At 35.3% G+C, this 25,895-nt stretch overlaps 2 protein-coding genes across 2 annotated transcripts; both read right to left on the bottom strand.

Moving 5' to 3' along the window:
• Positions 1 to 1,504: 1,504 nt before the first annotated feature.
• On the bottom strand, positions 1,505 to 24,599 carry LOC132311868 (pentatricopeptide repeat-containing protein At4g02750-like). The gene is made up of 9 exons (XM_059810004.1): positions 20,304 to 24,599; positions 19,130 to 19,248; positions 12,594 to 16,466; positions 11,374 to 12,513; positions 10,833 to 11,246; positions 10,369 to 10,744; positions 4,270 to 4,598; positions 2,033 to 2,167; positions 1,505 to 1,879 (listed from the first exon to the last, which is right to left on the bottom strand). The coding sequence occupies exon 1, from the start codon at positions 23,765 to 23,767 to the stop codon at positions 21,014 to 21,016; it is 2,754 nt and encodes a 917-aa protein (XP_059665987.1). The 5' UTR covers positions 23,768 to 24,599; the 3' UTR covers positions 1,505 to 1,879; positions 2,033 to 2,167; positions 4,270 to 4,598; positions 10,369 to 10,744; positions 10,833 to 11,246; positions 11,374 to 12,513; positions 12,594 to 16,466; positions 19,130 to 19,248; positions 20,304 to 21,013.
• Positions 11,375 to 15,256, bottom strand: LOC132314273 (uncharacterized). The gene is made up of 7 exons (XM_059813151.1): positions 14,356 to 15,256; positions 14,050 to 14,258; positions 13,425 to 13,645; positions 13,017 to 13,373; positions 12,654 to 12,878; positions 11,811 to 12,513; positions 11,375 to 11,458 (listed from the first exon to the last, which is right to left on the bottom strand). Exons 1-7 carry the CDS (start codon positions 15,254 to 15,256, stop codon positions 11,375 to 11,377), a joined length of 2,700 nt encoding a protein of 899 aa, XP_059669134.1.
• Positions 24,600 to 25,895: the final 1,296 nt, after the last annotated feature.

Below are 25,895 nucleotides of genomic sequence, written 5' to 3'. Positions count from 1 at the left end.
AGTTGTATCTATCCGTTCACATATAAAACGGTTGTATTAGGATAAACAAAAGTCAGGGGGATTGAATTGCAATTGGTTGCCAACTAAAGGATGATTCATAAAAATCAATTAGGAATAGATCTCAAAAGATATGACTATATAACTATTGAATTGCAATTGATAGCTAAAGAAATAATAACTGTATTAGAAAAAAAAATTAATACACTTTTAATGATGATTGATCAATACCAATTAAGAGAAATGATTGAAAAACTCTTTTTGTATTTTTAAAAATATGAAAAAAGAAATGATTGAAAAACTCTTTTTTGTATTTTTTAAAAATATGAAAAAATATTTATTTATTTATATTTTTATTTATATATATATTTTTAAAAAAAACCCATAGACTTTAATAGATATAGATAGATATACATCCAAATTTATTTTATCTTATTTATTGAATGCATAAGAGTAACCAAACGGGTGACCAATCTGGTTTTCAAGATATAATAAGTTGAAGGTTTTATACTTTAAATTGATTTTCAAAATAATGTTTAAATTTTTTTTTTAAATTATAAAAAAAATTAGTTATTCATAAATAAGAAATATACGCTATCCCATCAATGCTTTCATTAATAGTCTATCGATTGTTTATTATTAAAGATTGTAACTTAGTAATTTCTCTTCTATTCTACCTCCAACGTAAAAGGTGAGAATTTTAAGTCTCTAACAAATGAGTTTGTGAGTTTCTTACCAATAATTATTTTTATTTTTGTGATTTTAAAACATCTATTTGAAGAATTGAGTAGAGGTGCAATTCAAAAATAATAATAATAATAATAATAAATATTGTTTCCTTTTGTGTTTTAAAAGCATTTCTTTGAAGAATTGAGGGGTTTGCAATTGAAGTGGATGGGGCGGAGGGACTCAATTTTAAAAAGTATAAAACCTTCAACTTAGTTCTTTATAATTTATAATTTTTATATTTATATAAATAGGATCAAAACACACACTTTTCTATATGAAATTCAAAGACGAAAAGAAAAAGCCCAACACTCGAACACCTGAGGTAACAACCAAATAGACAATCTTAGTCTTTGTATGATAAGAAACCACAAATTAAGTAATATTTTTTAAAAGTTATTTGAATTTCACTTAGGAAAATAATTGTCACTTAAAATTAAATAAATTTTTTATTTTTATTTTATATTTTAATGCTGAACGATTAAATTTTAAAAATATATATGAAAATAATTTTCAATTTATAATATTAAAATAATTTTCAATTTATAATCACCAATGAAAACTTAGCACTTAAAATATTCAATACTTAAATTTAAATTTTACCGGACAACACCTAAAATGTCTAAATAAGTAGAGCTCTAGAAGCAAGCTAGAATTCAAATCTTCATCTCCACTATCCTCACATCATTTCTTTCATTGGAAGTACGAAAAGTGTGCAAAACGTAGATAACATACTTATTTAGTACTTGAATTTATTTATCAAAGTCGAAAAACACCCCCAACAACATCCTGTAATTGATCATATAAACATTTTGTGTTGTAAAAATCAACATAATCAATCAAGAGCTCATCAAATGACAATGAAATGTTTCCATACGTTCCCAGACATTTCTTTCACGTTAACTTCGTCATTGTCATCTTGTCCACTTGGTCTGTAAACTCGGGGGACTAAGAATTTACAAGAAAAATGTTATAAAGTCGTAAAAGGATTGGTTGATAACATCATCGAGTGTTGAAAATGAAAACTTGAATGGTTTATCCTTTAGAGAGCTTCTCCGTAAATGCAACACCTTTAAATCGAAAATATACCAATTTACGAGCAATGGAAAGCAAATTCATATCGATCCAAGCATTGAATGGTCCAGAAACAGTGCACCTGCAAAAATTACAATTTCAAAGCAATGTAAGTCCTACATCATCTGCTTGAATTAAGAGTTCTATTTAATATAAGCTTCAACATACATTGCCAGAAACGAATCTGTTAAATCATTATCAGGAATTAATCATAACAGATCAAGGTAAAACAAACCGAAGCATGTGCAGAACTGGGATTGACAGATAAACAGTTGCACAAATTTACGGAAATGGTATGTGTGTTAATGCTCCATTTCCGGTTACACTGCTTTCATGCACCCTTAATTATACAAGCCATTGCTGTTTTTACCTGCACATGCCCCAGACGAGTAAATTGCTAGTTTTTAAAGTTAGTAATATCCACTAAAAGTGGAGAATGGCAACTAAATTTTATTAGGTTTCTAAAACAAGTTGAAATTTCAGAAGTTATTATAAAACACAGAGATAGAAGAAATATATCTCACTGATATGGATACTAAACTGCATTCTCTATTCTATGATGGTTAACAATTATAGTATCGCATTAACCAACTTGGCCCCTTTCTAGGGTTTCGAGTGTCACAGCAAGATCATTCAAGAAAACTTGGCAAATGCAAGATGAAATAAGAATAGGATTTGTCTGTAACCTGGACAAATTTGGGGGCTGTCTGCATCATATGACTCTGGTTCAATCTTACCGGTGATTACCAGAACAAAACTGTGGTGCCCTCTAGGTCAAGCAAAATCTCAATAACCAAATTTAGGGCTTCGCTTTTGCAAAAAGCTGTGAAATCCATGCTCTTGCTTTTATTCAAAGTACACTTCCTGAGTCACTAGTTTGCAAGTTCTATCAAAAGTCACAACATAACCAAATCGATTATACATTATCAATTTTGCATCTGCTCAAATATATATATTTTTATCCTGCCTTAATGAATGTTAGATTAAATAGAGAAAATGGAAAATGTTGAACCACCCTTCTGTTATGGGAGATTGTGGACTTAATTTCTTTCATCGTCCAATTCCACTTTTTTTCCTTTTTCCATCCAAACTAAATTGCTTGTTTGGTGCTCCCACAACATAGATGATTTTAGAATTAAGATCACAAAGCCATAAGGTGAATGTTTATTGATGTTGGTATAATTATTAAACAGAAACACATGCAGTCTCTGAATCACAAACCCACAAAGCAAAAGTTGAATTTTTTTTTTCCCATACAATTACAAACACACCCACAATTTTCAAATTTCAATCCAGATGGACCAAAACAATACATATATAAATAATACACACATTTGACCAAAAAAGAATTGCCCAACAATGAAAAACAGTGAGTTATGTGAATCAGAGACAAAAATTCCTTGCACTCATAATTCTTCTCTCTCTGGTCTCAACACCGGCTTTCGCTGCCAAAAAGGTACAACATTTTCTTTAGTGCAATTTCATCAACCGTCTAACCAAAGAGAAGTGTTTGGGCTTGAATAGGACGTAGTTAATTTTGTTAATGAAGCCAAAACTAAGAAGAGGAAAAAACACTAACAAAACCCGACTTTGTAACCCATGTTTTTAGACCTGCCAATTAATTTCTAGTTTCCTTCTGCCTCTTGCAACAACCTGACTTTGTAACACATGTTTTTAGGAAGAGATGATTGCTCTGTCTCAAATAGCTGCTTTCGAGGGTGCTGGCGAGGTTTTAATGGAATTGCTATTTTTCGCCACATACATGGCAACAAGGATTGGACATGAACGTTGGTTGGGGGTATGGTACAAAGCACACTCAATCAAATCTCTGTTATCGTGCAGAATGGAGGGTGATAAAATAGCTGATGACGCCGAAGAGTAGGCTCCTGAAAATACATATAGCTTCAGAGGCATTACAAAGAGTAAAGGATTTGAAGGAACTTTGGATGTACATGGAGGAGAGGACGCGGGCCTTTTCCTCTCTAATGGCAAGGATGCAGGCCTTTTCCTCTAATGGTGCACAATCTCTCGATGAAGACAGCCTTTCAACAAAAAGAATTGTATAGACATACTTTTCTTTTCTTTTTTTTTTTTTTTTTTTTCTTTTCGGATTACTAGTAGGCTGTTTTAGCTTAAGAATGGAACGTATCTGGTTTTGGTATATATAGTTGATATCTGGTTGGTTAGACATGCCTTTACTTGGTTTTTGGTATAGGAAAGAAGTTGCACCTTACTGGTTGTTGTTTTTTTTATTGAGTAGTTTCAAAGTAGTTTTTGACAATTACTTCTAATTTTTATTGAGTTTCAAAGTATTTTGTGAATGAAACTAATCAACAACCAACATGTTGAGACCCTCTGAAACTATATATATATATATATATCCAACGATATATCTAAGGCAGCTTGTAGTGATTTCAGGTAGTCTAAAAAATACCAAATTCAAAGACATGACAATAAAAACCAAAAAGTTACCTCAAAAGCGACTAATTTGTCTTTATAAATTTAATAGGCCATGCAATCGCTTTTCCATAAGCATCTTCAAGGTCAAAGTAGTTGTGCGTTGGCCTGTATAGGGGTACCTCATGAATACGCATATGGTTGACCCAAACCTTCCAACAATCTGGTCCAAGGGGTATATTATCTACGGTTTCACCAGGATCCTTTGATGCAATTTCTCCGTCAGCAACTACTTCTCCAGTCCCACACCAATGTAGCAATTCACATTCTGGTCTATCAATATTTTCCGTATGCGGAACACTAGAGGTGGCATTAGTTGGAGCCGTTGCAATACCACGCTGTGACTATTATGATAAATACAGTTAGATATTTAGAATGGTCTTACTAAATTGGAAAAAATATGCACAAGAACATATTTATTATAATATGTAATATCATGTTTATCATGAACATTTACCAAATGGGGAAACTAATTGAGAGACTTGAGCTCGAACGTCACTCATTTCTTGAGTCACAACTTTGAACTTAGCATCATATACTTTTGCTTGATCACGTTGTTGTGCTTTTCTATCTACTTTTGAAAGAGTCGCCCCAAACCCCATACCTCGGATCAGGGACGGACCCAGCAGGGGACTAGGGGGGGCAGATGCCCCCCCTGAATTTTTAATATTTTCATTTTATACCCTAATGTTTTTAAAATTTATGAAAATGCCCCCCCTAAAATTAGAATTCGCCCCCACTGGATTCTTTTTTTTTTAGCATTTTATACTTCAAATTTTGATAATTTATGAAGATGCCCCCACTATAATTATAATTTGCCCCCCTAATTTTTTTTTTTTTTTCATTTTATACTTAATTTTTTTAAAATTTATGAAAAAAACCCTATTAAAATTACAAAAATGAACCCATCATATAATTTTGTACCCACAAATTAAAAATTCGCCCCCCCTCACCAAATTTTCTGGGTCCGTCACTGCCTCGGATACGTCCTCTACGTTCTGGGCCTAAAACTTTTGAAACTGCATCATTGTGTATAGAGACGGGATGTTGAAATGTAGTCGTTTCTGAAATGTCTCATATTTTTGTCTAAAAATAAATAGATGTCAGAATCTGAAAAAATGGAACAAGTATAAATTATAAATCTCAAATCAGTAGTTACAATTTTACCATTGTTTCTTGAACTGCTTCATTTGGGGTCTTACCATTCTTCCTAGAATGACCTCTAATCCAAACATCTACTCGTGATATTGTGTTAGGTGCTTCACTTTCTCTTTCCTGAATTATATGTTAAAATGTTCTTACCAAATTATCAGAAACTATATATATAAGAAGTAAATTAATAACACAATCTGGTTTAAATAAGACATAAGTGTGCTAGTTAATTTCATATTATATACACACTTCATGGGACTCAAAATTTTGTGCATATTTATTTTAATAAGAGAGCAAACCAATGAATCCATCATCTGAGCTTGTGTATCTTGATGAGATAAAGCTGTAAAAACCATGTTTGAATGAAAATCAAAGCTGGATTAGATTTGTCTATTAAACCCTCATTGCTGTAAAACAGTTAAGACTTGAGTACTGAGTTGCATTATGCTTTGAAGCCTGGCATTGAACTGAGCTAAAATAGATATACCTTGCTGGAAACATTGATTGTATCTTATGAGCAAGTGTATTTTGATATATTAAGGTAGTGTACACCAAGTGCTGATTTAGCTTCTTATGAGGAGTTCCACCTTTTGTTCCGGGTGTTCTTTGTAAGCTAAATATTGAAAAGGCTTACAATCATGTGAGCTGGAGTTTCCTTCTCTACTTGTTAGAGAGGATGGGATTCGGTGGGCAGTGGAGGAGATGGATTCTTTTTTGCATCTCTAGTGCTCGTTTCTCTGTCCTTGTGAATGGAGCGCCGACGGGTTTCTTCTCTAGCTCGAGGGGTTTGAGACAAGGGGATCCGCTTTCCCCTTTCCTGTTCCTTTTTGTGATGGAGGCTCTTAGTAGACTGCTAAAGAGGGCTGTGGAGCTGGGTTTTTTGAGAGGCTTTAGGGTGGGCAGGGATGGTGCTTGTCAATTGGAGGTTTCTCATTTGATGTTTGCAGATGACACTATCGTGTTTTGTGATGTGGATGCGTCCCAGCTGAGGTATTTGAGATGCATTTTGATTTGGTTTCAAGTTGTTTTTGGCCTTAAGGTTAATGTTGGTAAGAGTATTCTTGTTCCTGTTGGGGATGTTCCGCAGATTGAGTTGTTTGCTCACATCCTTGGTTGTTGCACTGGCTCATTTCCCATTTCTTATTTAGGTTTGCCTTTGGGTGCCCCCGGAGCTGGGATCCAGTTGTGGACAGAGTCGAGAGGAGGTTGGCGGGTTGGAAAAAGCAGTACCTGTCTAAGGGGGGTCGGGTTACCCTGATTAAGAGCACCCTTTCTAGCCTTCCTACATACTTCATGTCTCTGTTTCAGATTCCTTCTTCAGTGGCTGAGAGAATTGAAAGATTGCAGTGCAACTTCCTTTGGAGGGGGGGGGGGGGGAAGGGAAGTTCAAATTTCACTTGGTTCGGTGGGATCAAGTGTGCCGTCCAATTCAATTTGGAGGCTTAGGGTTTTGGAGGTTGTTGCCGTTTAATAAGGCTTTTCTTGGTAAATGGCTCTGGAGGTTTGGGATCGAGAGGCATTGGTTATGGAGGAAAGTTATTGCTAGCAAATTTGGGGAAAGTCGTGGTGGGTGGTGCTCCCTGGAGTTGTGTGGTCCAAGGGAGGTGGGACTTTGGCATTTCATTCGGAGGGGTTGGGATGATTTCTGCAAGCATGTCCGTTTTCGTATTAAAGATGGAAGGAGGATCAGTTTTTGGAGGGATCTCTGGTGTGGGGATCTCCCTCTTGCTCTCGCGTTCCCTCGGCTTTATAGGATTGCTTCTCATCGACAAGCCATGGTTGTTGACTGTTATCATCTTGATAATGGGAGACTGTCTTGGGACGTTCAGTTCAGGAGGCATTTTCAGGATTGGGAGATCGAGGATGTTACTCGTTTTCAGGAGCTGTTGTATAGTCAGGTGATTTCTTTTAGGGGATCGGATTGGTGGTTCTGGATTCCTACCTCGCATGGCCGTTTTGAGGTTAGGTCCTTTTTCAGATGCCTTTCGGTTGGTCATGGAGATCCCTTCCCTTGGAAGTTTATTTGGCGGTCCAAGGATCCCCGTAAGGTCGCCTTTTTTGCTTGGACCTCTGTTCTGGGTAAGATTTTAACCCAGGATAATCTGAGGAGGAGGAATCAGGTGGTGGTTAATCACTGTTACATGTGTTTGTGAAATGAGGAGACTGTTGATCACCTCCTTTTACATTGCAGCATGGCTAGAGATTGTTGGGATCTGATGCTTCGTTTATTTGGGGTTCACTGGGCCATGCCTTTTTCCTCTAGAGGGTTGATTGAGGCTTGGAGAGGCGTCTTTGTTGGGGCTGGCATTAGGGATGCTTGGAGGGCTACGCCGCTTTGTATCTGGTGGTGTATTTGGCTTGAGAGAAAGAGGAGATATTTTGACGGGAAAAAGAAGCCTGTTTCTATGCTTAAGTTCTCTATTATTTCTACTCTTTTTTGTTGGGTTTCAGGGAGAGATTATAGATCTTTGGAGGAAATTATTATTTTTTTGGCCTCTCTGAAGGTCTAAGGAGCCCTTTGGCCCTTTTGTTCCATTTGTTCCGTTGGGCTTCGCTCCCCTTTTTAGAGCGTTTTTTAAAAAATCTTACTTATCAAAAAAAAAAAAAAAAAATGTCAAGTGCAAGTCAAAAGTGTTCATGGCTATACATTTACATATTGGTATTTGTCACAAGGGTATTTCAGTCATTACACCTATGTGTGACAATGAATTAATATTCCTAAAGGTGCTGTAATACAATTGCAAGGTTATTATTTTGAAGTGAGGACAATTCTGAAGTGGCAGCAAATACAAATCTGAAGTGAGGGCAATTATGGTATTTCCTTTGTGCAATGAAGGACCCTCTACATTGTGCCACGTGCACAGTGGTCCTAGAGGGAGAGGATAATGACAGAAATGTGTATTCTTAGGTGTATATATCAGCATTGTACAATGACTGATGTAGGCTGCAGAAAAAGTGATTGTTGTCATGATGAGGGCTGTACGGGGGGTATTTTGGTCCATTCACTGAATATATTATCTGAATATTTCCTATCCAATGATTGGTGGATGATGTCTCACTCTTATCCACACTAGGGCAGCACAATGACAGTATGTGTATGCTGTTATAGCCAGCAGCAGCAGGGTGTTCCTTTGTTAAGAACCTTATGAGCTTCATTATAGCTTCTATGAACAAGGCACTCGAGAGCTAAAGAATATATATGATTTCAGAGAGATTCAGTGAGGTTGTGAGCTTTATTTGATCTCTGTAATCAGCAAGTAAAAGGTGTGAACTCATTCATGAAGACAGATATGAGTTTTCTGGTGCAAGAAGGGGGTTTTGAAGGTGTAAATTAGCTGTGGTCACCTCAGGGGCTGGAACAAGGGCTGAACTAGTGTAACTTGGTGGCTTACATCTGCAGAAGGCACCTACACAACCAAAATACAGCTGGTATCAATTCTCATACCTCAAACCTGCTGTACTTTTCATTATCTAAGGCCTAGCTGCTGTGCGTGTGCTTTGTAGTGATATAATTTGATGTTACATGGCTATTTATCACTTGATCATACTTATATTGTTAAATCAAGACTGGACAATCTAAGTTTCATGTCAGAAAAGTGACCTCAAGGGTTTTGAAGTGCCAAACCCTTGTATTCAAGGCTTGTCAGCTGAAATTTGTAAAACCTGTGAACTGAAGTTGATCAAGCTAGCACTACTGTGATAATCCTCTTAGCATCTATATATAGCTGAAAAATGACTGAGGATAGTGAGTTCAGGACCATATTGCAGTGAAATCCCAATTCTGTTCAAATCTGTCCCTGAGAACAGAATTATTGAAGAAAGTTGTCTTGAAGCCTATTTTGAACTGTGATTTGCTATATACTTGCTAAAAACTGTGAAGTGGTAATTGGAGCATGTTTTATATGATGAATGAAAGTTTTGAGAACTGAAATCAAGGAGGCTCACTCATGGAATTACAGAATTATCCCTAGCTAGCAGGTTTCGGCAGAAACTTGCTGTAAGCATTTTTTGGGGCTGATTTTGATATACATTTTGATGAGTTAGACATCTAAGCCTCTACACAGAGATGAACCAAGTATGTGAGAATTTTTTCAGCCCTGAGACATTGCAAATTGTCATTTATACCCTCTGATTTGAAGTATCACAGCAGCAGCAAAACTGAGTCTACAGTGAGCTGTGTTTGCTGCTGCATTCAAGCTTCATTGTTTATATCCTTGCTTCTATAACTTGTTTATATAAATGAGCACGTTTTATAAAGTGAATTAAAGCTACGGGAGTCATTGGTTGAGGAAGAAATTGAAGCATTCAAGTCTGGGATATCTTCATCTTGAAAAACTAAGGTTTAGCTTGTAAATTGCTGAACTACACATGAAATGTTTATATCTTGCTATACGAGTGTATATCCTCTATTGAGCAAGATTATATAGTTGTTTCAAGACTGTGAGAAGCAAGTTTGGCCACTAGTTCAAGAGAAATCCCAGTATTATCCTTTCAAGGCTGAATTTAGGGTATTGAAGAAAAAAAGGCTGTTGTGAACTTACAGTATTATACCTTGCTTATCTCACTGATATTATCCTCCAAGCAAGTGTATTCTGTCAAGACAAAGTTGTGAAAGTGAAGGTAGAGACCCATTTGAAGCTACATTGCTGTTCTACCCTTGAGAGGCTAATTCTAGGGTTTTGGAGACAACAAGGTTGTTGTAAACCTTCAGAGCTATACTAAATGCCAAAACAAATTGTAATTCTGATTATGTAGAATCTAGTAGGATCTATAAACACTTCCGACCTTTTTTCTTTGCTGTTTGAGTCAGCCCAACTTCCTACTTTCTGATTCATAAAAATGCAGTCTATATATCATATTAAAATTATTATCATCAATAAAAGAAAATCTGAGTAGAAATTTAAAGTCACAAACATACTTGTTCGTATATATTAGATATAGGAGATTTTATGTATTTATTACCATTTCATCTTTCATGCGAGCAAATCCCTTGCGGCTTGTTGTGTGTGGCATCGTTTGCTTAGCTCTCATGTCTTTGAATTCTTTGCTTCTTTCCTGTAAAACAAGAAGTTTAATCTAGCATAAAATATAAATTTCAAAAGTTATTCTAATGCGAAGTTACAATAGATTGTAGAGAACATTGTTTTGTAACAAATTGATCCCTCTCTTCCATTGACTTAACATTGTCAGGCTTTAAGAGGGGGATGGCACGTGCAGAGTTACCATTTCGAGCCACATCTCTTACATCGTTTATTACTTTTGTTCTATAAACACGCCGCATATTTCCCATTGACTGAAATGTATCTTTCATACGAGAATCTTCTATAACAAATTTTTGCTGCATTATCATCATGAAGAAACAAATATTAAATTATGAAGAATAATTAACATTATCTAAATATGCAGTAACTCTATTTTTTCAGTACCTTTATAGCAGCCCATAACATCTGAATGTCATTATCTGATAGCTTTTTCCAACCTGGTAATGTAGCTGGAACCATCTCCCTCACTAGAGCTCCAAGATAAGAACTAAGCCTAGTTCCATTATTCCCAAGTGGTTGTCCAATGTCGTTAAATGTAACTAGAAGTTTATCATTGGTAAAATTTTCCAACTTTGCCTTGACTCTCCCCTTTCGCTTACGAGGATTCATTGTGTTTTCATTAGGTGAAGGGCTACCTCTATCTACGAGTGAAGCACTACCAACTCCCTCAATAGGTCGTGTGGGTGGCGAATTGGACCCCCCTTCTTATATGTTTAGCCTTTCCTTCCCTTGGCGCATCATAGAAGCTATTATAGCTTGTTGCTGTTTCTTTCCTCTTTTATCACCTTGTTTAGATGACTAGATGTAGTACATGCAAAACAAGAAGAAACAGGAATTAATTATTAAATATTCCTCTAATTTTAGCTCACTGAAAATTAATATAACACAACAGTAAACACTAAAAGGCAAAATAAAAAATACTTACTTCAGTAGGACCCATTAATCTTCAAATGCAAGGCCACAATGGGTAAAAGAAAAACCAAAATGTAGATCTGATCAGATAAAACTATCTGAAAAACAATCAAATAACCCAAAAGAAAGAAAAGAAAGGAAAAAAGGTAAAAGAAGAAGATGTAGAAGAAGAAGAAATAAAAGGGAAATATTGAACAACCCAAACAAATATTTCAAAGGATGATCACATATTCACATAGAAAAAGGAGAAAAAGAAGAAAACAATAAAATATTAAAGAAGAGGAGAATGAATACCAACCAGATTAAAGAAGTTTAGTGAACAGGGCATAGTGATTTGAACTTACAAAAACTTATAAAATTGAAGAAATATTATATATACATGAACAGACTAGACTAAAAATGATGTAACCCAAATTATTACAGCAGACAGGTATCATTCCATCACACTACCATGCCCTCACAATCCAACCATTCATAATGTTCATCCTCATCGTTCACAACTGAATCAAGTCTTGATACATCCGATGGTTCATACGACACATAAGCATCCTCTTCCAAATTTTCGAACTCAAGAAAACCTCTTGGTGGTGCTTTAAGTACAACATACCAAATTGATGTTTCAGTATCCCTTGAATAAAACACTTGTTTAGCCTGTGATGCAAGAATAAAAGGATCTTTTTCAAATTGGCTTTGTCCCTCAGGGAGCTTAACCAATGTATGTCCATCTTCGACTTTGACACCATTCCTAATGTTTGCCCAATCACAATAAAACAATGGTACTTTAAATGTGTAGAAGTCTAACAAAACTATATCTCTTAGAACCCCATAGTACGATATTTTTCCAACAACTTGACTTGTGTCTTTTGCACTAGATCGGCACATGGTTTCAGCTTCAACGGCTACACCACTATTTTGTGTAGTTCTTACAACATCTATGGTGCGAAACCACTGTCCATTTATAACATAACCAGAATAAGACAGGAAATCTTTTCTTGGACCTTTTGCAAGAAACTTTAGTCTTTCTGACCTGCTACTACTTCCATTGATTTCGTTTGCAAACCATACAATAAAAGTTTCCATATGTCTTCTCTGCAACAAGTTTCCATTCCTTGAAAAACGCCTATCTGAAGCCATAAGCTCCTCCAAATGCTTTCTGTACAAAAGCAAAATGCAAAAGTACTGTTACACAACATAATTTACACATTAATAATTTTTTATATGAGGTGTACTTACTCTATATATGGTTCCACTTCACTGTCATTGAATAATATATATCGATGAGCGATTTCTAACATGCCAGTATGCATGGTTTTTAGATTTCCTTTTGAAATTGGACGCCCTTCTATTGTTGTTTCACTTTCAAGGTCCTCATTACAAGAATGATGAACGCCTATTTCAGCTGCTTTTTGCATGTACTCACTGCAAAACTGAACACATTCTTCTGCCATATAACGTTCTGCTATACATCCTTCAGGTTTTGATCGATACTTAACGTATCCTTTCAAAACCTTCATATTTCTAAAATAGAAGAATAAAATCATTAACGATTCCTATTTTATAAAGAGAAATGGAATATAGATAAATACATTAAATGTTTCATAGCAAATATATATATCTAATCAATTAACTAGAAATAAAAATCTGATTAGTGACTACCTCTCGAATGAATACATCCAACGATATTGTACTGGTCCACATATGCGAGCTTCCCGCGTGAGATGAATAGTCAAGTGAACCATAATGTCAAAGAAAGATGGAGGAAAGAACCTTTCAAGCAAACATAAAGTCTCTGCAATATCATTTTCACATCTTTCTAAAGTGTTTTTATCAATAACCTTTTGACAAATTTCATTAAAGTATGCGCATAGTCGAAATACTGCATTCCTTGGCCCCTTTGGTAAAAGACCCCGTAGTGCTACTGGTAGCAATTGTTGCATTAAAATGTGGCAATCGTGGGACTTCAGGCCTATAATCTTCCATTCAGCTAATGATACACACTTCCCAATGTTAGAGCTGTAACCATCAGGTAATTTTAAGTCATGCAACCTCTTACAAAAACGTTACTTTTCTACATTCGATAATGTATGTGGTGCTGCCGGTAAGTAATATTTTTCTCCAATCTTCTTTGGATGCAACTCATCTCTAATGCCCATTTTTTCCAAATCCATGCGAGAGTTAAGTCCATCCTTTGATTTTCCCTTTATGTTCAACAAAGTGCCAATAATGCTCTCACAAACATTTTTCTCAATGTGCATTACGTCAAGATTATGACGCACAGGTAATACCTAAAATAACAATTATATGAATAATAAAATTTATGTGTAATAACTTTATAAGTAAAGAATGAATATATATCTATACATATGAAATTAGTTTATTAACAATTACTGACCTCCCAATATGGTAACTAAAAAAATATCGACTTCTTCTTCCATGGTTTAATAGAAGTTGTATCAGTCGCCTTTTTATTCTTCTCATCCTTTCCCCAACTGTTTTCATAATTTTTAACTGCATGTAAACTTTTCAAACCGGATAAAATTTTAGGTTTCCTACTCCAGTCTTCTTTTCCATTAAACCAAGCTTTTTTCTTTCGAAATGGGTGACCATGTGCAAGAAATCGACGATGGCCAGGGTATACATGCTTTTTACAATGCTTTAAACGCAATGAAGTCGTGTCAACACTACAAACCTGGCAACCTACTTTACCCTTAACTGTATGACCAGATATATTTCCATAAGCTGGAAAATCATGAATTGTCCACATTAAAATTGCCTTTAAAATGAAATTGGACTTATTAGATGCAACATATATCTCCACTCCTTTTTCCCATAACTCTTTCAAGTTTTCTATAAGTGGCTCTAAGAAAACATCTATGTCATTCCCTGGTTGCTTTGGCCCTGGAATTAATAATGTCAACATCATATTTTCTTTTGTCGTACATAGCAAAGGGGGAAGGTTATATGACCAAGTCCACTGGCCAACAACTATACCTACTGCTCAGATCACCAAATGGATTAAAGCCATCTGTAGAAAGCCCAAGTCTTAAATTGCGAGGTTCTGACGCAAAATCGGGCCAATTTTTATTTATTTTATCCCATGCAAGGGAATCTACTGGGTGCCGCATCTTGCCATCCCTGCTTTTGTGAGTAGAATGCCACAGTAATTGTTTAGCCTTTTCAGTTAACCTAAACATTCTCCTTAGTCTAGGTATTATTGGAAAGTATCGTAAAACCTTGGCTGGAATACCAATTCGAATTTTTTTACTGCGATCACTAACTTTCCAACGCGAAGCACCACATTTTGGACACCTATCCAAGTTTTCAAAATCTTTTCTGAATAAACCACAGTCATTAATACATGCATCTATCTTTTCGTACCCCAAATTGAAAGTTTTCAATAGCTTTTTTGTTTCATAGGTGCCATTGGGAAGCGTACTATTATCAGGGAGAAAGTCCCGAACAATTTTAAGAAGCTCATCAAAACCGGTGTACAATAGATTATGAGCGGCTTTGTGCTTGTATAATATAATAATGGCAGAAATCAAGTGTTTTGTGCAACCAGGAAACAAAGGAGTTTCAGCTTCCATCAATGACTTTTTGAACTCTACCTCTCTTCTTTCATACATAGGATCCGCAACATCATCATTATCACTATCAAAATACGCATCTCTATACATTTCATATGCCTCTGGTGGATCCATATCATTTTCATCACCTTCACTATGTATAAATGTAGCAGGATTTTCCCCATGAAAAACCCATGTAGTGTATGTAGGATCCATTCCCTCAATCACCAAATGCGCAAATACTATATCAAAATGTTGACGACGTAGGTTTCCACAAAGTCTGCATGGGCATATGATCTTTTCTGGATTACCCGCATTAGCTTGAGCCATATTTGCAAAGTTTCTTGCTCTATTTCTATATTCAATTGAAACTCTACAAATGAAAGCACAAAGTTTCATACATACAAAAAAGTAGGTACCCAATACATTTAATATTTATTTATCAATGCCTAAATTAAAAGGGGGAAAAAAAAAACCTGCCGGTAATGTGCACCCATTCTTTATCCATCATCTTAATTTTGACTTGTTTTTCAGTTTGATCCTAAAATTTCAAGTTACTTGTTTTATATATATATAACCAAACACACATATATTGGGAGAGAGAGAGATATAGAGTGTATTGAAATTTGAATGTGCAACATTTATAAAACAAAACCGAAGATACACACAACACATTTTCTTAGCCAAAACAGACCAATATAAAAAGCTACTGCATATAAATATATATAATATCAAAGGAATCATTAAACTTAAATTTGGATAAGGACATTCTAACAATTGAAGGAATTACAAAAGGAAACAAAATGAAACAAAAAATTAGGAACCTTCAAGATACTGAAAACATCAAGTGCTAGTGGCTAAAATAAAGGAAGTTTAAGAAACTGAAAGCAATATATGCATATTATGAATTGAAAAATAAAGTAAAATTCTAGAGATATTGACCGGAGTAGAAAAAAAAATAGTCATATTCTTTCTAATGTTTAAACTTATTATATCAAATCTAACTGAATAGAGCATGTACATGTATGTTCAGCCCTTCATTGCAAAAATGATTCAAAAGTGCCCGTGCGTGTATCTAGTTGAAACTATTCTCCCTGATGTATTGACATAGAATAGTCACATTGATTAACCAAAAAAAAAAAAAAAAAATACATAGCTACTGTAATTTTCAGATATACGCACGCAACATAGTATTCCATCTAAAAAATTATAATCTTACCAATATTAAGGCAAATAATAATAAATAAATAAATAGGAATAGAACATATGTCACCAAGAAAAAGATGGTTAAAAAAAGTAATGCATAGCACCCAACCAAACTCAAACTTCACAAGTAACAAAATTAAATCAACAAAGCTGAAAAAATAGTTAAATATTTAAAATGTAAATCTTTCAAGGAGATATAGTGAAAATTTAATTGGAGATTAATTATTACCTGTTAGCTTTGCCTTTAACTTTCTTGGAGAACTTGCTGAATACAACGATTACCCTAATTCCCACTTGTTGACAGTAGTCCTAATCTCGTATTTGGAATTGGTACCTGGAAGAAAGAATCACAAATTTATCAAAATAAATATCATAATATACATATGTGTAAGTGTATTCCTACATATACAAAACTTATACATGTCTTCTAATTTTTTGTTTAGTAATTTTTTTTTTTCCTAAATAATTATGAAAAAAAAAAAAAAAAAATTCCTAAATGGAGGAAATTTTTATAATTTAAATCAATATGATACAGCGGAAACCGAGGGCATGCCCTCTCAAGAAGCATAATGTAGACAAAGGGATAAACCAACAAATAGGTTCCCAAGACAAAGCAATACATAAAGACAACCATAACAAGCAACTCAGCTCAAACAGCCCACACAAGGCACATAAGAGAAAAACCACAGAAACACAACAAAAGCCACAATCTCCATTAAACACCAACACTGACCTTTACAACCTAAATGATCTGGATCTTATTTGAGGTTCAATTTGCTGATTCCATTTCACTGCAACTCCAGTGACCGTCGAATATCATTCCAAAGGGTTAACAGAGAGATGATAGAGGATTGTTCAGGCCATGGATGCGAAGGGAAAATCGATGGGTTAATAGAGAGGATGGATCTATGAGTTTGCAATGATTTGGGTTTGAAGGGAAAATCGGTTCTATGAGTTTGCAATGATTAGGGTTTCAAGGGAAAATAAATGCCCAGCAGCGAGGAGAGAGAGAGAGAGGATCGTGAGTTCGTGCGCAGGAAATTGGAGACCAAAATATAAAGAGTGGGAATTTTGGGCGCTAAAATTTAGTGAATATTAACAAATAATAAATAACCGTGTATAAAACATTATTTTTTCCTACTTTTTTTACCGTATCTTTTTGTTAAATGCTCAGTGTTTTTTATTTTTATAACAAAATGTAAAATTAACAAGGTTTTGAAAATGTTGTAGATTAAAATAAAAATAATTTGTTGTAAAAAGTAAGTATTTAACAACATATAAGTATGTGCCTTGTAAGTATTAGGTTGTTAATAACCGTTTTTCTTGCAGTGCCCATGCTCACTATAAAATTTATAAGCATCTTCAACTGAATCAAATTCCATTTCATACTGGGGTTTCTGTTCTACATCAATTGTTGACTTATCCATGGGAAGCCAAAAATATATTCAGATATTGCCATTCAAAAATCACCACTGCCAATCAAAAATATAAATAAAATAATACAGGAATCATATCTTATTTATTTAAAGAAAAAATTATGATTTATACACACAATGGAACTATTTGCATACTGGAAATGATTCATATATAGTATTCAGTAGATTTTCTTGTTTCTTGCATGCTGAAGAAAGTTGGAAGCCTAGAGCTGAAGCTCTGACTCGAGATTTAGTTCACTCGTAAAAAATCAACAAGAAAAAAACAAAATGAGTTACGGTAAGCTCAAATCTTACAATGTATGATAATAAGAAAGATTTTATAAAGAAATTAGGGTTTATATTACACAATGTGCCTCAACTTTTACAATGTACGGGATCTGAAGGGGAGAGAGAGAAGGTAATGTATCTGATCTTAAAAAGGGGATCTGGAGGAAAACATCAATGATAAGTCAACATGGATTGTGTGCTCGTCCTGATTTGTTTTTGTTTTTGTTTACTTTTCTTTGTATTTGACATTGAAAAGAATAAGCAAGGAAAAAAAAAGGGACTAAAATCAACAGGGAACTTTTTAAGGTAGATGTTTAGAATGGTTGTTCCAAAATATGCAAATATGCACCATTAGCTTGTGAAATATTGTTGACGACAAGTCTACAACAATATCCATACTCAATATGTGTATATCATCATTGGCACTTATAAACAAGTCCAACTTGAACAAAAATTGTGCAGAAAAGTAGATGTTTTACCATTTTGCTAAGGAACCTATAGCAGGTCATGATTTTCACAAGCCATGACAATTAATGATTTGCTCATGTTAAGAGAAACAGCCGACCCCATTCGTTTGAAATAAAGGCTAAAATGATGATAATGATGATGCTTAAAGATACATGCCATTTTTTTGTACTATGGTCAGCATATCTTTTCACTTGATTGTCAACGGCAACACTTTATACTATGGTCAGCATATCTTTTCACTAGACTGTCAACGGCAATACTCAATGTTTTTTTAACGTAAACAGATGCATTAATGACATAAAAATTCGTTAATGCAAAAACACACATTTGTACTCATACTCATGTCCAGAATTAATGGGCTAGCATGTCAAATGCCTCTTCTTTGTTGGTACGACACACCATAAGGTTTTTCCACATTATTAAAAATTCTCTTCATGAAAATTATCACTTCTGCTATATGAAAAATCTAGTTGGGACACAGTTGTGTTGTTTTGAGTTGTGCTTTTTAAGTGTAAATTTAAAGGAAAGAAAACTTAAATAAAAGGAAAACACAGACCTTTGTTAACAAACATTGCATGAATGGAATCATAGAGGATCTCCAAATGAATTGAAGTAATTTTTATTTTATTTTATTCTTTTAGCGAGAGAGGATTGAAAACTTAAACCACCTTAAAAGACATCAATAGCCACAAATTCTCAAATTGTCAAAACTCTTATAAACCTTGGTTTATAATCCAGGAGCAGTTACACAGAGCAAGAGGCATTTTCCACAATATAAGAGCAAGAATGTATGATAATATCTCCTTATGGACATTAAATATAATACCTGAATAACATCTCAACCTGAACTCTACAAGGATTGCCCTCGTTAAAATTGCACGAGAAATTTATTTCTGGATGCGAACATGTTAGTTCTTTTTCCCCCCAAAATGCTGCTTATGTCCCCTGTGCCATAAAGAAGTCAAGAAGAAAAGAAACTGTAACAAGAAACTGCCGCAAACAAAAAAGCAATCACGAAACACAAAAAAAACAAGCACCACACAAGACACAAAGATTTCTGTGGTTCGGCTTAAAGCAAGCCTAAGTCCATGGCGAAAGAATTCACTATGCGAAAATCAGGAGATCACAAGTTTCAGCCCCCACTCTGTCTCACTCTCTTTCTTGCAGTTTTCAAGTTTCTCTCATTCTTCAACTCCAAATCCTAAATGCCCTTATATACTGGGCTACAGGAGAGCCCTAAACAGGGCCGAAGACCAGCAAGCAAAAAACAGGTCGAAACCAGCCCGGGCTGAAACAAAATTCTGGCCACAACATCACATAAACAAATTAGTTTAAATTATTTAATATGCAGTTTCACTAAATTTAAAGAGAAGAGTGAATGAATGAAGCCAAATGCATGAAAAGATCTTTTTATTTAAAAAAGAAAGAAAAAAAAAAAGAAATGGTGCAAGACTTATAGAAGCTATGAATAAATTTACAGTGATGCATTGACACGAAAAATACATGGAAGACCTGCACATTAATCTTTTAACAAAATGCTGATGCATTCAAGGAAATTTCCAGCATAACTGAAAACACTGAAGACATATATTGCACATTAGGGTGGCACGTAACTCTGCGACAAAGGAAAAAAGTTATCAATTCCTGAAGACTAACTATTATATTAGGTTTCAAATTAATATTTATGTACTCCGTCTTGTGGAGATTAAAGAGGAATGAACAAGAATATATAATATTCTGGAATGTAATGTTTTATGTTTACATCACGTAATCCAAAAGGCCTATTATTGAGGTACTAGTGCATTGGGATTACAATCACCATACACATACAAGGATATCCAATGTTTACTAATTTTGCTAGAACAGCAGAAAGGGATTACAAAGTAACGCCTATTTTTTTTACAGTATATCTTTCTATATCAATAAAGAACAGAAATGCATATTTGCTTTATCAATAACTAATTTTTTAAGTATGTTTCTAACAAAAAGTTATACTCAACCTCTTTAAGACATGCCTCCAGCTAAAAGGAACACCTTAATGACTATATAATGCCTCATCACAGCCACCAAAAGCTGATTGAGGTGGCAGATTACCTATTACAACATCCTTCATACTTGCAGAAGTTTAATGCAGAACGATCAGGTTCTCATCTCTACTACTCCTCCAAATCAAGAAATTTTTTTCAGGATTGTCTCATGGGTGTAGTATATTTGCTTGCACACAGTAGTTTGTTGCCATCTGCCTTTTCATCCAGTAGGTTTGCAAAGGAACTTGTTTCCAAAGAAATCAGAGATGAAAAAGCTAAGAAGCAAGGTGATTACCAAAACTCAGTGGCAGGCCTTATATTTGAAATGCCATTCTTGCCTTGTGGCATTCAAGAATTGCGGCCTCTTCTGACCATTACCTGATATATAGAATATTCAATTTTGGAATAAGAAAAACTTTCCTCCAAATGTCTAGATCTGCTACATTTTATCTTTTCCTGTCACTATCAGAGTTAGAGGCATGCTGCGTAAGGTCTGCAACTGTTGCTGGTCTCATCAATCAAGAACACTGAAAGCATGACCATCAATATCCAATTCAAAAGGGCAGCCCAAGTTGGCCTTGGAAACATGCTCTTGCCTTTTTAATTTGGAAACATAGTTTCCTGATCCATTCAGTTAAAATGGAAGGTTCCCGCTCATCTCTTCAAGCTAACCAATAGGTATTTCACCAGTAGTCTCTACAAGAACATGAACCATCTCGAAAATGGTGGAATCTATGCCCATCACGAATAATAATCTTACGCTGTGTAACCTTGGACATGAATTTCATGAATGTGTGACAGTCACCACAAATCCGAAGGTTCTTCATAATCCGGATTGGTGATCCATTTGGTGTGCTCAGGGTCCCAAAAACAACAGCAAGCTTCTCACTGTGGTAGAGTATCTCATTCTCCTTTTGCTCTTCCTCCACATCAAAGAAAACAAAGTTTGTGTCTGGCATATAACCTCTTTCTTTAAACCATCCATAGAACTTCTTTAATTCTGAATAAATCTCCTCAACCTGATCATGATTCTTATCCTCCGTGAGAAAATAGTGCAGTTTACTCTTGATCTGTATCCAGCTAATTCCTGGTTCTTTAGTCACTTGTCGATCTAACATCAGTTTCCGTATTTCACCTACTTTGTCCCACATGCCTCGAGAAGCATATATATTTGATAATAAAACATAAGGCCCAGATTTCTGCGAACCCATTTGAAAAAGCCTTTCTGCAACTCTCTGCCCAAGTTTCATATTATGATGGATTCTACAAGCAGCAAGAAGAGCTTCCCAGATCACAAAATCTGGCTCTACAGGCATGTTCTCGATAAGAGAGACTGCTTCGGAAAGGCGCCCAGCCCGCCCGAGAAGATCAACCATACAAGTATAGTGCTGAATTAACGGCATAATCCCATAATCGTGGGTCATGGAATTGAAATAGCCCCATCCTTCATGCACCAATCCTGAATGGCTACAAGCACATAGAAGCCCAAGAAAACTAATATGATCAGGAACTAGACCCTCAGCCTTCATTTTTTCAAAAATCTTGACAGCTTCATCACCTAACCCATTTTGTGCACAACCAGCTAAAACTGCATTCCATGTGACTTTATCCCGTTCAGCCATCTCCTCAAAAATTGAAAAGCCATCTTCATACCCAAATTTGAAGTACATTGTTACCAGCGCATTACCAACAGAGACACACAAGTCAAATCCAAATTTATAAACAGAAGCATGTATCTGTTCCCCAAGCTTGTTTGCACCTAGACTTGCACAAGCACTCAGAATAATAGTAAATGTTAATTCATTTGGTCTCATTCCACAGGATAACATGTCAAGGAACAATTGCAAGGCGGCTTCTCTCTGTCCTGCATGGACATAAGCTGATATAATGGCAGTCCACGACACAGGATCACGTTTAGGCATACTTTCAAAGGTGCTGCGGGCCTCATCTAACATGTGATTCTCGGAAAACCCAGTGATGAACGAGTTCCAAGATACTGAATCTCTCACTCCTATCGTACCAAACACCTGAGAAACATCTTCTATGTTCTTGCATTTAGCATACATGGATATCAATGCGTTTCCAACATATGAATTAAATTGGCACCCTGCTTTAATAGAGAGAGAGTGTATTTGTCTACCAATCTCAATAGCTCCAATGCTAGCACTTGCAAAGAGAGCACTTGTGAAGCTAGAATGACTAGGAACACATCCTGATCTATGAAGCTCTGCTAACAGTTCCAAAGCTTCTTTGCTTCGTCCATTTTGCACAAACCCTGCAATCATGGCAGCCCAAGAAGCAGAATTCCTTACAGGCATTTGCAAAAATAAATCTTTTGCTTCCTCAACCATTCCATTTTGAGCATATCCAGCAACCATGGCATTCCACGTAATAACATTTGGGTTCGGAATCTCATTGAATACATGCCTAGCTTCTCTAATGCTTCCATTCTGAGCATAGGCACTCATCATTGCTGTCCGTGTACTGACACTCTGTTCAGGAACACACTTATACACTGCAATTGCATCATCCAATTTCCCACATTGTGAAAAGGCCGAAATCATAGTGGTCCAAGAGTACTCGTTCCGTTCTGGCATTGCATCGAAATACTGCCTTGCAAAATCCAAACACCCATTTCTGGTATAAGCATTCAATATTGCCGCGCCCACAACCACATCACCTTCGTAGTTCGTCTTAATCGCAATTGTTCTTAAACTATCAATCAGTTTCAAATCATCCAAACCCATAATGGCCGATAAGGTAACAACAAAGATCGACTGGTCTGGTCTCACCTTACTTCTATGCATTTTCACAAACAATTCCCATGCGTCTCGATAATAGTTAACCTGAACATACCCAGATATCATAGCCATCCAAGACACAGAATTTCTCTCTACCATCTGATCAAAAAGCTCCCGAGCTTCACCTATCCTACAACAATGACAATACCCGGTAATCATCGAATTCCAAGATGAAACATTTCTCTCCAGCATCTCATCAAACAACTGCCGGGCAGTCCGCAAGTCACCATTTTGAACATACCCACTGATCATAGCGTTCCAAGAAACAATATTTCGTTCCGGCATTGACTCAAACACATCACGAGCCTCCACAATTCGTCCGTGTTTCGCATACCCGGTTAACATTGTAGTCCAAGTCCTCACATTTTTTCCTGCAAAAGCGTCAAATAGCACTCGAGCATCGCCCACTCGACCATTTTGAGAATACCCAGTAATCATAGAGTTCCAAGTGACGGAGTCTCTTTGAATCATTTCATCGAACAGTTGTCGGGCGTCGTCAATGCGGCCAATTTTGGCGAACTCTTGAATCCTCTTGTTGCATTGGATAAGATTGGTTCGTTGGGTCTCTTGAAATTGTACAGAGAGTGTAGATAGAGAGCGAAATCGGCGAAAGAGACCACGATTCATTGAACCCATGTAATCAATTGTCTCTGCATCACAGCAAAACCATTCACAGAGCGGTATACGATAGTCGAAAAAGGTGAACAAAAATTTTGACTCAAAGATCACTTGCCGCGAAAGTGGACGCCAGCTGCTCTTGCATTAGCTGTTGAAAAGAAGAGAGTGAAATCATAAGATGAACTCTCGAACACCCCTCGATGTCAAACATCTCTCTGATCTATTGAAGACTTGCCCTGTTTTAGTATATACTTTATCCAGTGAACCCGGCCCCTTCTTCTTATTTATGATTAGGCACTAGTCACTTCCAGTCTTTCTAATTGGGGTGAATCCTTTGACTACTACACGTGCGCTATGCGGCTTTTTGGCGTCGCCCTATCTTGCTGGAGGAGGCAGCTTCTTTTCTAGAAAAGCAGCTGGGTTCAACCTCGGATTGGTTCTCGCGTCCCTTGTCTCTAATGATTTTGAGTTTTTATTTTACATAGACGTCTATGCATTCACATATAGACTTGAGTTTAACTTATAAAATATCCACAAATAATAACAAATTTAATAATGGTCACAAGCTGATATCTCAAAATTGATACTACCTAAAACTACGACGAATTAGGCCTCAAAAAAGTAGTGGTTTATGTTTTAAGTGGAGGATATTGCATGAACTTTTTTTTTTTTTTTTGGCGATGTTATAAGCAGACAATTAATGAAGTGTAACGTATTTGTGGAAGAAATTTGTATAAACGGAAACAATGTCTTATTTGTAAAAAGTTAAATAAATCATTTAATAAATCTTTTGATTAAATTTAATGATCAATAAAGATGCCTCTTGACTTATTTAGTTATATGCATTCAAATGAATGAGTTATAAGGGTTGCACTCGGACAAGTTTGAGTTATAACTTGAGTCCAACACATCATATCAAATGCTAAATTCAAGTCTAATTTTAATCTAATCTGCAACATTAACTACTCAATTCGAGCCTAACTCATCATTCTATTTTTAAATTCGAGTTTACAATTTGGGCTTAAATTCCGAGTTAAAAATCTCGGTTAAATCGGATTACTCATATGACTAATATTCACACCGAAAATTTAAATGATCTTAAATTAGTTTTAGATTAAATTACTCTTTTTTAAAAAATAAAAAAAAAATGTTTAAAGACATTTTATAAATTTTTAATAAATTACAAACAAATTCTTAAAAAATTAATTATCCTAAATGTTAACATACAATAAGTTAAGATTTAACAAATGAAGTTGAAAAGAAAAAAGTTAATCATAGTTCAAATATTATATATCATGTATTTAAAATATAAAATATATATGAAAATAATATTAGAATTTGAATTGGCTTGGGTTGCTAGCACCTCAACCCAAAGCCAATCCTAATTAAATTCGAATTGAGATTTTTTAACCAGATCCAACTCTAATTATAAAAATAAATGCTCAAACTTACAAAAAAATCGGGCTCGACTCAAGTTGCTCAACCCAAATTGCATCCTAGCTTAAAGGATTCTTAACCCGGCATCACAGTATAGTGCATTTATTGTCTCCTTCTTTTTAAAATTTTTTTTTATTATGAACCTTTTTATTCATTGGATTGCATTCTAATTTTTTGTCCATGAAATCTTCCATGGAAAGAAAAGGTACCAATTCTGCTCCATTATGCTCGAGATATTGGGGCACCAAGGGACAAATATAACATATATGGTTGGGCAAAAATATGCCAATAATTTACACACACTGACACACACACACACACATATAAATCGTTTTAGTGTAAAATAACAATCCCAAAACCAACATTAATGTATGAGCCTCCAAACAATTCCCATTTCTTTGCTCAAGTTGTTCGAGTCCTGCTTTCCGTGTAAAGTTTCTGGCAAATAATTGCTAGGACCATTTTAATTCGTCAAAAAGTGATGTCATTAATATGTGAGATGTTTTGACAACGTGATACTGTGAAGTTGCGGTCCTAATTTTGTTTGGGATTGTGTTGCAGCTTGGTTTTGACAAAGAAATATGCATTTCTACAACTTGGTTTTGACAAAGAAATATGCATTACTACAAACTGTACAAACTGAGTATACATTATTCGCTGGGATTTAAAAATAAAATAAAAACAATCCATAATCTTCATTCTCATTCTA

The sequence above is a fragment of the Cornus florida genome, unplaced genomic scaffold, assembly GCF_030987335.1.
Source record: "Cornus florida cultivar Cherokee Brave unplaced genomic scaffold, ASM3098733v1 CherokeeBrave_3.0.0_Hap2_Chr06, whole genome shotgun sequence".
Lineage (NCBI taxonomy): Eukaryota > Viridiplantae > Streptophyta > Magnoliopsida > Cornales > Cornaceae > Cornus > Cornus florida.
Note: the sequence above shows the minus strand (reverse complement) of the source record. Positions and strands in the feature narration are given on the sequence as shown.

Bases quoted from the DNA above. Each gene is read 5' to 3' on its own strand.
- LOC132314273 (XM_059813151.1), bottom strand. From the start codon at position 15,256: ATGGCTCAAGCTAATGCGGGTAATCCAGAAAAGATCATATGCCCATGC. The intron at 14,259-14,355 runs GTAGGTATAGTT...TATTAATTCCAG, and splicing joins TCCATTTGGTGATCTGAGCA to GGCCAAAGCAACCAGGGAAT. The intron at 12,514-12,653 runs GTTAGAAATCGC...GCTTTTGTACAG, and splicing joins AAAACCATGCATACTGGCAT to AAAGCATTTGGAGGAGCTTA.
- LOC132311868 (XM_059810004.1), bottom strand. From the start codon at position 23,767: ATGGGTTCAATGAATCGTGGTCTCTTTCGCCGATTTCGCTCTCTATCT.